Below are 14,223 nucleotides of genomic sequence, written 5' to 3'. Positions count from 1 at the left end.
TCAATATTTGTCCAAGTAATGTGATGCAACACTCTTAAACACCACAGTTCTAATTCTTCTATTTCCCAGTATATTTATTTGAGCAAATTCCAATTTGCAGTTTCCCATGACTACACAATTCTCTACCCTAGCATCTGCTAGTACTGTCTATAAGGCTCTAACTGCTCTAGATACGGAGTTTAAAACTTTCTTCATGAAAAATAGTAAAGGTATAGGTAAAAGTAAAATCCATTAACAAATATTGGGTTTCAGAACCAGGGAGGAAACCCATACAGAATTAATTGTTACATAATATGTTGCAATAGCAATTTATACAATCCGAAGTATTTCAGCTTACACAGGCAGCAGCTGCATGTTTGGAAAAAGTGAGTGAAAGAAGCTATGTTTTCAGTGACATGCTTCTAAGGCCTGTATTTTGAGAGGACAGACCAAGCAACTCAGCATCATTTTTCTAAAAGGCAGCTGGCAGATAATAAAATCAGTAAACATTTAATCTTTAACCATTGCTACAAGATACTGTCAGCACCACTGACTATGCTGACAGAATATCCCTAGAAGCAACTGGAAACAGGGAGATTGGGAAGATGGTGAGACGGTTCATTGGCACTGGCATTCAAAACCTACAGATCTCAATAAACTTTCACTGCTTTTTGTAGAAAGGCAGGCTGGAAAGATCCAAGAACTAGTGATTTTTTTTTTTCTAGAAAACAAATTTATTTATTTATGGAAAGTTTTTAAAATTCTTACTGTACTTGTGTTTCTTCCCCTTCTTTTCATGTTGAAAATGATCAGCTGAAAAAGCTGACCATTGAGAAGGGCAGGCAAAGATGATTTCTAGCTATGTTTTATAAAAATACAAAGTTCTCTGTGAAGAACCACTAAAAGACAAATGTTAAATTTTGCATCAAATGTCAATGATGAATGTTCAAGACTTGTTAGTGCCCACATCTGACAGTGTCAATCAGTGTACATTCCACAAGTGTGTCTCATTCCTTACTATTAAGAAATAATTACAATTTTGATCTACTTGCTGCTTCTTTGTCTCTTCTATTTTGCATTCTCAATTCTCACAGCTTGCCTAAGCAAAGTTTTATTTGCCTCATTTACAGCAAATCCAATCTGTCTCATCAGCATTGACACAGTCTTTGGTTAGCAGATAGTGCACAGAAAATTTGCTACTTAAAATAATACCACTATTGTATCTATAAATAAGCAAAAGCATAAGCATAAGGATAACAGAAGTGTTTCAAGGAATCTGGATAATGCAAAAGACAAACATTTGGGCTTCAAAGTTTTAAGCTAATCCATGTTTACAGGAAATTAGAAGGATGCCATGCTAGGGGCAGTCACTGAACTCTGGAACTTTCCGAGGCATCCGGTCAGGGCCAGTGGTTAAACACATCAACCTCTAAAAATAAAAACTTTAATACTTCAATCAAATAATTCTCATTTCATGATTTGTTTTTTGAAGTCCCTAGGAATTCAGTTTCACAATGCTAAGCGAAAATGATGGGAAACAGAGCTCACACTGCACAGCAAACAGGTAGCAAGGGCTAACTGAGGTTTCAGCTAATACTGCACAGGGGCTAGTCCCCTCAACAGGCATCTTCCCTGATCAATCTGCCTGTTTGCAACAGTCCAAATGTATTATGGACTAGAACAGAATTTCATATTTCCCAACATGGTTTCTGACAGCTCAGATTCCTGTTCGCTGATATAGCAAGTTAAAAGCCCATAATATTTAAGAATGATGGATGCGTTTAACCTTTTTACCCCAAATACAGTATAAAAGGAAGTGCCAAAGGAAGAACATTGTTTAGTTATTAAAAAGAGCATTTAATTAAAAAAAAAATCAAATGTTACGAATTTCAATATCACTCCTGAAGTTTTTTACCCTGAAAAGGTACCCTATATACCCAGTTTTGTGTAAATGTGGGCATCAATGTGTATCAATACACTGTGATAATACAAACTTGAGCTGGAAGAGAAATTAAAAGATATATCTCAATTAGATCAGATTGGAAAGACTTAGTAATGGACCAAGGGCTTGGTGGAAGATATATCTACAACCCAAATCCTTTCCCATGTATTTTATCCTCTATTTTAAAAATAAAGGGACAGAAAATTAAGCCAACTGCTATTTTTTGATATAGTGTGTAAACTATAGTCTCTTTCTAGAGAATGTCATTCTGGCTGCTCTATAAAATGCATAATTCTGTAACATTCTGAGGGCTCATGGATTTTACCCAGTTATGGCAAAATCTCAATCTCTAGGCAACAGAATATGACAAGACTTTTTTAGTTGGAGGGGACCTATGATGATCACCTAGTCCAACTGCCTGACTGATTGGGGGCTGACCAAGTTGTGGCTAAGGGCATTATCCAGATGCCTCTTAAAGTACTGTCAGGTTTGGGACTTTGGCCACAACTCTAGAAAGCCTGTTCCAGCATTTGACCACCATTTGAGTAAAGAAATGCTTCCTAGGGAAAAACAGCTTTCAGCTAGCAGAGGATGTACCTCAGATAACTTATTTGCCAAGTGTGTAATTCTCATGTATTTTTAGAGTGGAGTTTCTGTAACTGAAAGTATGACTTTGCAAAGTAGTGTCACAACTTGCAGAGGGATGGGAAGAGCTGTCTTTTGAGGAAACATAGGTAAGCACTTGGGGTGACTTTGTAGGTCTTGGAGTCTGGCATTCAGGTCATAGCTTACTCAGCATTAATTGTCCCACGGCACAGAGAAGGGGAGAGATGGGGACATGCCTGAGTCCCAGACACTGTTCAGGCATAGCTATACCCTTCCAAACCTTATTGAACAGACAAGCACACAGACTCAGCAACCAGACCCATTCGCAACAGATTGCACAGAAAAACCAAGCTACCTCAACGCTTATAGCTCCAGGCAATTTGCACCTTCTCACCTTATAAAAAAAAAAGAGAGGAAAAAAAAGTACAGATCTTTAGTCACCTTCGTACACCATGAAAGGGTTCATCTTCTGGACATGCTTATTTCTTCCCATTGACTGTATTAGTAACCTACAGTGACTAACTGACTTGAAATTCAATTTTCATGTGTCATCCAATTCTCCCAAATGTCAGTTTCTGAGCAGATTAATTCAACAGGGGCTGAACGCCTCAAGTATCTTGGGAGGAATCTACTGTATCAGAAACCAAAATTAATCTAAGATTCATATCATGCACATGAAAACACACATTTTAAAGAGAAAGGACAATTACTGAAATGTTTTATGAGGATGCTTCATTCCATGAATTTTTACACCAAACAGAAGCAGAAAAGGCTATGAACTACACAGCCTTCACTCTTGTTTCTATATTTATTTTCAAACAGAAAATATTAAAATAAACATATCTGACTGGTAGTATAAATTGTGCAATAAAATGTGATGCTGCTTTCTTCTCAACAAAAGCAGCATATTCCTACATTACTATACATGAAAGAATTCTGAATCCTCACTTTCTGCTGAGGATGATGACTTCTTCTAGGAAATTTAAAACAAGTTTTCAATGCATCTGCAATCAAGGATACAATTTAAACAAATTGGAAAAAATCTGATCTCTAAGGCAAAAAAAAATTAATTACACTTAACTAAGAAAAAAACTTCACCCTTCCTAACTAAAAACCATTATTAAGTTGGATATAGGAAGGATCTACTAACCCTAAGTCATCAAAACTCACATAATTTTAGCTTTTCTTTGTGATGTTATTTTTTAAAAAAAAATCATAGCAAACAACCAGTTAAAAACTTCCATGGAAAAGATTTTTCTGTATATGGAATGCCTCATATAAGTTTGATTATGTATTTTGCAGCAATGGTTGCTACACAAAAGTATTAATCAATCCTGGGGAAAAACAGCGCTTGATAATGAGCTTCCATAAGCTGGCACTGAAGCATTGCATGCCTGAGAGCTCCAATGGTTCCACTGAACACACTTCTGCTGCGCTTCAGTGCTATGAAGGCACTGAAGAATGGAAGAATAATTGTCAACTAAAACAAATTTCAATGAACTTCCAAAATGAGAATTTAGACATATACGGTAATTCAATGGAAACAAAGGGGAAGTACAAAAAAACCCAAAACCCCCAAACAAAAAAAAAGGCAAAAAAACTCAACCAAAAAGAACAGAAGCAGCCATGCACATACTCTGTGTTCTGTGAAATCAAAGCACAGATAAAAGAAAGGAAAACAGCACAATATGGAAAGTGATGGAAAGTGAGAACCGTTATAACACTACGTGTTGTTAAACAACTTTTAACACAATTTTTTTTTTTTTTGTTGAGGAAAGGATCATGAAACATATTGCAGTTCTAGGGTTGATTTTCAGCAGCAAGGCAAAACCAAAGCAAGCTGGAACTTGATAATGTACCATATGGTTTTCAGAAGCAGAAGTGCCAGAACAAAACACTAGGAAACTCATTTAGCAATCTAGTCTAGATTTATATTTTCCAATATATTCCAATATTTATCATCTTCACCATTATTTTTGCTGTAATGTCACATATTTAAACCATCTGAAAGCCAAAAAAGGGGACTTTGTTTTATAGCCATCTATTACTCTGCTGACTGAAGATTTCCTATGATAACAGGTTAATAATAATAACTTTAATATCAGAGGTTTTAAATATTTAAAGAAGAAATTGGTTTTAGGAACACTAACTTGTAGATTTGATGTTAAATATCTACTTAAGCCCACACGTAATACACACACACACTACAGAGATATACACACAGAGTGGGATTTTTGGAAAACCCACCAAACATCTAAACTTCTCAATAAAATTGGGAGGATAAGCAACCAACCTCCCAAGCTAGAAGTGCTAGTTTATACCTTGCCAAGAAAAAGTCAACTACTATGTATTCTCCCATTCCCCAGAGAAAAGGAAATGGTTAATAGGTACTGGGCTACTTTGAGAGTGTTATCTATATTTTCTGGTAGTAAAGGACACATAGGTGATACAGGAATGTCTCACTTTGCAACTGCTAGCTTTAGTGGGAAGGTACTGTGAGGGTCCAGAACTCCAGGGCTGCTGCATACTTGTGTCAGCAATTTACTGATTTGTTTTGGAATAGCACTGGGAGCTGTAGCAACTTTCCAACACAATTTAACATCAGTGTGTTAAAGTAGTTTGAACTCTTGCCTCTTCTTTTCCTCTCTTTCCACCAAATCAGGATTCATATAATCAAGCACATCCTTCCTGTCCAGCCTCAGCAATAATCACTAAAGGATCACTACACTAGTTACCACTGTATGAAAAACCCTCAAGCACTTCCATGCTTATACCATGTTTTCCCAGTTTCACTCAGTTTCTGTCAACTGCTATAGATCTGCTCCGCTCTCCATCTACATTACTCACCATCAAGACATAAGAAGCAAATTATCCCCTCATGCTGAACACAGTGATAGGAAGGTATAAAAGCAAGCAGTACTTCTGTGCTTAACAGATGAGGAGGAGCCAGTGAGCTTGGTCCTTGCTTTTTCTTTTCACTGGTTTTATCCTATGAAACTAACAGTAGTCCCATGTTCTGTGGGCCAGAGAACCAGGTAATCTCCCACAACAGCACGGAGTAACATACAAATATCCACACAGTTTAAGTTCCCCAAGTTTTCTCACTGAATACTAACACATTCCTCTAACTTTGTGGATTGTTTTGTTTTAAAACACGGTGGAAAGTTACAGCTTTAACCTGATCAGACACTTCCCCTATTTGAAGCGTATGACCTTTCATCTTAACATGTTCAAATATTTGTACTGCTATTTCACATTTACACTGCTAGCCGAACTTCAAGTATTTGAAATAGATTATCTTGAAGATATGAACTGTTCCAGAAAAGTATGGAATGGTCTGTATCCATCTGGTAACTCAGTTATGCAGTATAAACAATCTAAGTAAACATAATTACAAGAGTTAATTATGGTAAAATGTAAGAAGGGGTAAATTGTTTTAAAAATTCCTCAGATGTTTTAAAGCTGAACAAAAACTTGCAACTTTAGTATATAGCTACCTAGTCTAACATAGAAAATACAAATATAGAAGCAAATCAGTTAAATAAAGAATTTTCTATTGGTTTTCAGAAGCAAAATACCTAAATAACAAATTTTCTACTGGTTTTCAAATACCTTTTCAGTCAGGACTGACTAAAACTAATTAGTTCAGCTACAGACCAACTTATACACTATGAATATAGACGAAGATATCCATTTCTTTACATGGACTAAGCAGCTCTGCATTTTGATTGCAGGAACACAAATTTTATCAGCTCTACAGGTTAAGTTATAGTTTATGCAATCCAACACCGATGCTGTTACAAAAGGAACTGGAGAAGTACTGTTTATACATCAAGGAAGTAATCACTACAAAATGTGTTCACTGTAGCCAAGTAAAAAGACTTACAGAAAAATTAGTAACTCCATCATAAAGACAGAAGTCTTCTCCCTTCTTACAGTTTCTAAGTTCAAGGGAAAACAAAGGAATACAACAAACTAATATAAAAGTTTAAAATATTTTTTAAAAAAATATGAAAAAGGCTCAACACTACAGTGCTTTGTACTTGAATACATCATACTTTTAAATGCAGTATATACCTCTTTCATGAGTATCATATACAACAAATATAAATGATTTTAAGACTGTCATAAATAAATAAGCAATTGCCTGACCTTTCTACAGCCTAAGTCTTAACTGGGCAACCTTGACAGAGAACACAGTCCCTGCAATTCTAGACTTCCCATATTTCAGATATGGAAATTATTTTCTACCTACTGATGGCTCTTATCACTAGATGCAAAAACGGTCTCCACTGAAGTTTCTCACCACTGAACAAATGCACTTGCTGACTCTTCATGAATTTTGTATCAGATGTGAAGGAAGGACAAAGAACGAAAGTCGCAACTTTTATTCAACATTGTGAAACATGGAACAGGAAACAACATTATGGTGTATAACTGCCAGTTGTCATGAAATGGGGAAAGAAAAGAAAATTACTTTCCTTATTGATGCCCAATGCCCAATAGCAATTCTCTTTTTTAAAATACACGTGATTACTACCAGTTCCACTTTAGACAGCAGTCGTAATGAGCTGCCTTTTGTTTTAAATGAAAAAGGACAACACCTGCATATATGTTGTTTTTTCCATCAGAAGATTAACACAAATGCCCAATAATTCATTTCTTTGAACAAATACTTTGCTTGTTTTCCAGTTTTAATCTTACTTGGCAGGAGAAAGAGACATTTTAAAGAAAATGTATATCCAAAAAAACATTTAAACTCACATATGACTCAAAATCTTGCATGATTACAGTGTAAGCTTGACAGTACAGCCTGACAGTCTTACTTTTATGGAGGGCAGAGCAAGTAACTCAGTCTCAACTATGTCTGAAAGGTCATGGTGAACAGGGGAAGTTCCCAAGGACTAGAAGAAAGCAAATGTCAGTGCAATCTTCAAAAAAGGGCAAGGAGGAGGATCCAGGGTGCTAGAAGATCTTTAGCTCTGGGAAGAAGAGTGAACAAAGATTCCTAGAAGCCACTTTCAAATGCATTAAAGACAAAAAGGTGATTTGGGATAATCACTATGGATTCACAACAGGTAAATCATACCACACAAACCTGGATGGCCTTCTACAGTGACATTTCCAGCTTGGTGAATGAGGGGAAAACATAGCTAATGTTTATCATGGCTTCAGCAAGGCTTTTGACACTCTTGAATAACACAGAAACTGATGAAGCACACACAGAGCATAGGCACCAAGGAAGACTGAAAACTGGACCAAATGCCAGTCTTGAAATGTTTTGATAAGCAGTGCAAAGTCTAGCAGGCAGCCATCCACTGGCCACCTACTGCAATGGCTGACACTAGGACAGACAAGGACTACAATCTTCCTTAAAGATCTGGATGATGGGACAAAGCACATCATGAACAAGTGACACAAATCTGAGTGGGGCAGCTGATGCACTAGATGGTTGCACTGCCACCTAGAAATACAAGTTCAAGAAGTTAGAAGGCACTAACATGCAAAACCAAGTCCCACCACTCAAGCTATCCAGTTGTAAGCAAGTATCAGTCTGGAGATTGTAGTTATTAGCACATGCTGTGCCTCAGCTACTATGTTCTACCATAAGAAAAGGTTTTTTTGCCTTAAGTTCGTGCAGTAATATAGATATATAACTTCCAAACTAAGACACAACTTGGCAGCTATTTGGTCTTATTTTTCCATGAAGAAGTTCTTCCACAACACAGGTTTTCATACTTCTTACAAATCTCATCTCTGCACCAGTTCTGCTTTTACCTCAATCTCTAACACACATGTATGCCTAAAGCTACACAAATATATTCCAGATGAAGGATTACTATCTTCTACAATGTCAACATGTCAGTGATGTGTTGGAAGGAAAAAAAAATATACTTATGTTTCCTTACCTGTTGTGCTCCATCCCCACTAACAATAGGGGAAGTCAGAAGAGGAATTTCACTACTTATAATTGAAGTGGTATCCAGTAACGGTGGATGTTCTGCCATCATTGATGGTACACTAATTCACAAGATCACCTGCAAAGAAAAGTTATTCAGATGGTTAAACTATATAGATATTTCTGAATAATTAATCTTAAAACCTGCCTCACTTTAGAAATAACAACAACAACGAAAGAAGATTATGAAATTAGACACTTTAAGAAAGTATGTTTCCACAACAACTAGCAATCACACAAGCCTGAAGGTGTGCTTTTGTCAGCTAGTACAAGCCTTAGTTATATAGAGAGGGTGGTTTACACCCCCTCTAGCGGCTGAACCTCAGAAGAAGATAGATCACTACCCTGGAGCTAGCAAACCTGAATCTTTTAACTTTGTAACAAACCAAGGATTCATCTGACTGGCACCGCTGAAAAAATGCCTACTGAGGAAAAAAGAAAGAACAGAATAAAGCAATTGCTTTAGAATCTATATACATAGTGCTCTTGTTTATGTGAAACTGGTAAAAAGCCAAGATATACTAACAGGGCCACTTACTTATTTTTCTCTTTTAATAATCAACCCACTTTTCCTATTATTATAAGGGATAAATATTTACTTTAGGAACAACTCGTTACTAGGAAATGTTCTAGTGAGGAACAAATAAATGAATAATAATAAAAAAAATCTTCTGCACAATCTGACATTTCATCATTTTAAAATTTATTAGACACAGAAATAAAGCTATGTCCCTTTGATAACCAGGATCCCTTTATTCAGCAGCTAAAACTTGAGGAGGAAAGGAAGAGATAATGCCCACACATAATTGTAATCCTCATAACTATACTACAAAAAAGTCCTCACTAGCACACATTGTAAAGTTACAAGAAACTTAGTAACAAGAAAAAAAGCCACAGAGGCAAGAGGCCTATAAAGCAGTGATACACTTTAACTCTGAGGAGTATCACATAACAACGTTACAGAAAGCAGGATTCAGCCCAGCATTCCTTTCAACTATATTAATATAATTCATATTCATATTATATATTCATATAATATATTATATTATATTCAATTATATTAACAAGTCATAAGTAACATATGATGACATTTTGCATCTTAGTGATATATGAAGACTGGAAGGAAGAATTAAGACCTAAAACATTGGAGATTAACATTTTTCCATGCTGGAAATAAGTACTGCAAGTCTAAGAAGCTGCTTTTGAAATTGCATTTAATTTTGTTTAAAAAAAATATCAGTAAATTACATTGGTTTACTGTACTGGTCTTAACTCAATCCCAGCTTGACCTAGTATACTTAGCTTTTGAAATGAAAAAATAATTAGATCAACAAGAATTGAGAAACTGATATTTATTCACAAAACAGAAAGACAGATGGAAAGAATTCACTAGGGGTGAATGGCACATTCAGAATTCCCACAAGTTAATCACATTTTGCTTCTGAAAACAGTGCTTTACATCAAACATAGACATAAATATTAGGCTGAGAAGAAGCTTGTACAGTATTTCTAAAGCAGAACTGCCTCTCTTAGCCAGTATTTACAGTAGCCTGGTGAAAAAAAGTAAATACAATTTTAGAGTTACAAAGCCTGACAGCCAGAAGTGCTACAGGCTTTTTGCCTTGACATCATCTGTCTGCTGAAACTTCCTACAAAGACTTCCAAACTTCTAGTTCAGATATGCTGTCTACTCATAAACAGAGGTATTTACTAGTTAGAGCATTAACTTCAAATGGAAAAATACCTGATAAAATGGAAGAAGTGATAAAGTCATCTTAATGACACTAACTTCAATAGCAAGCTCTAGAGATATTTGTCTAGCTGGTACAGCTTTCTACTCAGAGGCATCGTCTAAAACTTCATCCCACCCAATGGACTGCTTTTACTGGCTTGCCCCTCTAGGGTGGATGCTGTAGCTCTGCTGTGGGTTGAAATCTGTATTACAGTGCTCTCAGTACAAGAGGACTCATGCATTAACAAAGCACTACAGGCCTCTTGTACCGCTACACATATACAGGACAGCTCAACTATTCCCATTCTGATGGTTGTCCTACTGTAAAACTAGGAACTTCAAGAAAAATGCATTCTAAAATTATTTAGGTGATTCATTTCCTTATGCAGTATGGTGTGCGAAGATTTAAATTGGGGAGAAAGAAAAATCTCTCTAGGTTAAAACACTCAAACCTATCTGTGATTACTTAAGAATTCATCAATGCCTATGCCAAGCTATTTATACCTGCTTAGCCAGACTAATTGGTCTCTCAAGCAGTAAGGACAGGGTTTTTTATTCCTACCTTACTTTAAAAGCTTTCCTCGTCAACAAACAAATCCTTCAGTCTACAATCAGTCTCTGCCACATCTGCAGGTGGGCAGAGGGCTGATGAAAGTTGTTTGGATTACCTTTCAAGCCAGCAAGTTTGATGGTAAGCTTCCTAGGATATTATCCAATGACTGTTTAATGTCATGAATGCACATGCCTGCACAGCCTGAAAGCAAGATTAGAATCAAGGCATCCCTCCTCCAACAACAGCTACAACCAGGCTTGATGTCACACCATTTATTGGTCTTACAGCTCCAAATATTTTGTGCTACTATCTAAATTGTCACAGAGAGAAACGTAATTCCAACCCCTCAAGCAATAATGCAACACACTCCTGACCTAAGCTGTTTTGAATTTCCCCGTGTTTAAGGTAAATGGAGCTCATTATTTCCAAGCCATCATGATAATCACTGGCCTCTTGTATCAGAAAGCACTAATTGCCTTTATCAGACACTTCTGACGGAATTTGTAACTTATGATACACTCAGTGTGATCACCATTTATTAGGCATAAATCAAAGCATGCCTATCAAATTGAACACCAGTGAGAATTAAACATAACCTAAACTAACTCAAATACATATGTCATTACAACCTGTTCAGGCCTTCCAAGACAGGAGTAGCTCTGAACATGTCTAACATCTGGTCTCAGGTTCATTAATTCCTAGAATTATTTAGGTTGAGAAAGACCTTTAAGATTATCAAGTCCAACCATTAACCCAGCACTAAATCATGTCCCTAAGCACCATGTCTACATATCTCTTAAATACCTTCAGGAAGGGTGACTCCACCATTTCCTTGGACAGCTTGTGCCAATGCTTTTGGTGAAGAATTTTTTCCTACTATCCAACCTAAAAATTCTCCTGGTGCAACTTGGTATTTCCTCTTGTCCTATCACTTGTTACCTAGGAGAAGAGACTAACCCCTACCTGGCTACACCCTCCTTTCAGGCAGTTGTAGAGAGTGACAAGGTCTACCGTGAACCTCCTTTTCTCCAGGCTAGACACCCCCAGCTCCATCAAGCAGCTGCTTGTCATCAGACTTGTGCTCCAGACCCTTCCCAGCTCCACTGCCCTTCTCTGGACACACTCCAGCACCTCAAAGTCCTTGTAGTGAGGGACAAAGAACTGGACACAGGGTTGCAGTGTGGCCTCACCAGGGCTGGGGGACAATCCCTGCCCTGCTCTTGTTGGCCACACTATTGCTGACACAGGCCAGGATGCCATTGGCCTTCTTGGCTACCTGGGCACACTGCTGGCTCATGTTCAGTTGATGCTGACCAGCACCCTCAGGTTCTCTTCCACTCCTCTTCCACCAGGCAGCTTTCCATTCACTTGCATAGGTGTTTAATGATTTGATTTGTATGAAAATCAGGTTCCCACATGCACCCAAGGGCTTAAGTTGGTAGTCCACCTTTGGCATCCAGTCTTTAGTGCCTTAACTGGGACACAGCTAAATTCCATGTTTGGATTCAAGCATTTGATTTATTCTGGAGACAGAGCACACTGCTCATCGATAAACCCTGACAGGAGGTACTATGTAGAATGTTATTCCTGACACCCTCTACAACAATAATAAAAGTGCTACCTGTCAGACTGTGTAATCAATCTAGGAAAAAAATAAATGTTTTCTTGACAATACAATATTAGATTTCTCTGCAATGTCACTGAACTAGTCCTGAAGACTAAAGGTTTAAACTCCACACCAATGTGGGTCTATACTATACGTTCATCAAAAGCCTTTTCCCCATCAGTAGTTGGGAGGCAGCAATCCGTACAAGTCAGTGCACGTAATATGGTCACACAGTAAGATGTGGTATGTTACCACTGGAGGTGCTTTTTTTTTTTTTTTTTTGCTATGAGGACAAAGAAAGATACCAATTTGAAAAGAGAGAGTATGTGGAAAGAGAAGTCAGCTAAAATGTACAAAAGGTTGGCATCAAGACAAGCAGAAGTACACAATAAACATATCTTGGAAATAAATTATATCACATTCAATGCAAGGATCTCAAATGTGCACAGAGCCTTTAGATCAGCAGATCCCAGTAGCTTGCATTCAAGACCTCTTGAAGATATTTATCTAGACCTTTGAAAGACTTGAAAATAACTTGGATCCTAAGAAAGTCTCAGAGGTCTGGAAGAAAACTACAAGTTTTGCATTCAATACTGGGTTGTAAAAGGGGCAACCTAGTTCTGCTAGCAAACAATAATCTGAGGCAAATATTGCAAAGTTATTTGTGAAGAACTAAAACACAATTAAGATTGAAAAAACCTTGTCCAATTAGCTTCATACAAACCTTCTGGTGATTGATATTGCTGAAAAAGGTAGTAATAAGTGGACTGGAAAAAGAAGCTTAAAATCTTACTTGGCATTAGAGAGCATTTCTCTTCACTAGAAAAACAGAACAGATTGATTAAAACTGAATGGACAGTCCTTAAATATTAACAGTAAATACAGAGTTGTTGAGCCATGTAAGTTTCCAATAGGAAGGGAAGGTATGAGTTCTTGGCTTCTCATTACAGAACATTTTAACTTGCCTCTCAGAAAAACTGAAAAAAAGGAAGTCAAAAGGAAGTCTGGAAATGACAAGCCATGACAGTGATAAGAGACTGAGTCATTTCAGTCAACTAAAATGGCATGAATAGCTTAAAAAGTTAGGCAGAACAAAAAGTATTAATGCATAAAGGTAAAGCTTCTATTTCTAAAACTAAAAATAATGAACTCAGTCCTGTGAAGGGTTGATTCTGACAAGGACAGAATAATAAAAGTGGACAGTCAAACACAGGCTTGCCAAAAGGCTTTATCAGTTATATCAACAGGTTACCTCCCTTAGCAACATGGATGGAGGATGTTTCTCCTGCCTCTGGCTGCAAATACCTACCATCTCTGCTGGAATAACTTCCCAAGGTTTGCCTCCAATTTCTGACTTAAAACTGTTGCTAACTGTTCCAAGTGTTAGAAACAACTTCTTGAACATCGTTCCATATTGAAAATACTGAAAGCAAAGTATGTGGATACCATAATTTCATCCTTAATCCTCATAAAGCTGCTCTGGATGATGTAACTGTCCTCCAATTCCATCTAGTTTCTGGATATACTCAGGACTTAATGAGGTATTGAAAAGGTTATAAGAAAAACAACTTGCATTTGGAAACAGGTAAGGTTCAGCCTGCAGAACCACTACAAACAATTCACTAGCTTATTGTCAGGTTTTCTGTATCATTGAAAACTTTGATGCAGCAGCCTTCAGAAGGGGTAAAATAGCATGTGGGATGAACAAAAGGATTTATTTAAGGCCTACTCACTGCACTATTCTTATGGACATATTAAAAGGGACCAGACAAGGAAGAGGACACATTAGATGAATAGATAATTCTCAGTTGCTAAGCACAGAAGCAACTGAGAAGTAATTTGCTAC

At 37.1% G+C, this 14,223-nt stretch overlaps 1 protein-coding gene across 6 annotated transcripts in view; it reads right to left on the bottom strand.

Moving 5' to 3' along the window:
- FNDC3A (fibronectin type III domain containing 3A) overlaps nucleotides 1-14,223 on the bottom strand; it is a 113,216-nt gene that overhangs the window by 86,277 nt on the left and 12,716 nt on the right. For 2 of the 6 annotated variants that reach the window (XM_014250103.2, XM_014250106.2), the window contains exon 2: nucleotides 8,437-8,565. In XM_014250103.2, coding sequence (XP_014105578.2) covers nucleotides 8,437-8,538 — 102 coding nt within the window. In that variant the 5' untranslated portion in view covers nucleotides 8,539-8,565. Of the gene's footprint in view, nucleotides 1-8,436; nucleotides 8,566-14,223 lie in introns of those variants that run through there. The other 4 variants (XM_088051263.1, XM_088051261.1, XM_088051262.1 and 1 more) reach the window with 3 other exon arrangements.

This window comes from Pseudopodoces humilis, chromosome 2, assembly GCF_049639895.1.
Source record: "Pseudopodoces humilis isolate 2021_Gansu_Grassland_sample_001 chromosome 2, ASM4963989v1, whole genome shotgun sequence".
Classification (NCBI taxonomy): domain Eukaryota; kingdom Metazoa; phylum Chordata; class Aves; order Passeriformes; family Paridae; genus Pseudopodoces; species Pseudopodoces humilis.
This window is presented reverse-complemented; position numbering and strand designations above follow the sequence as displayed.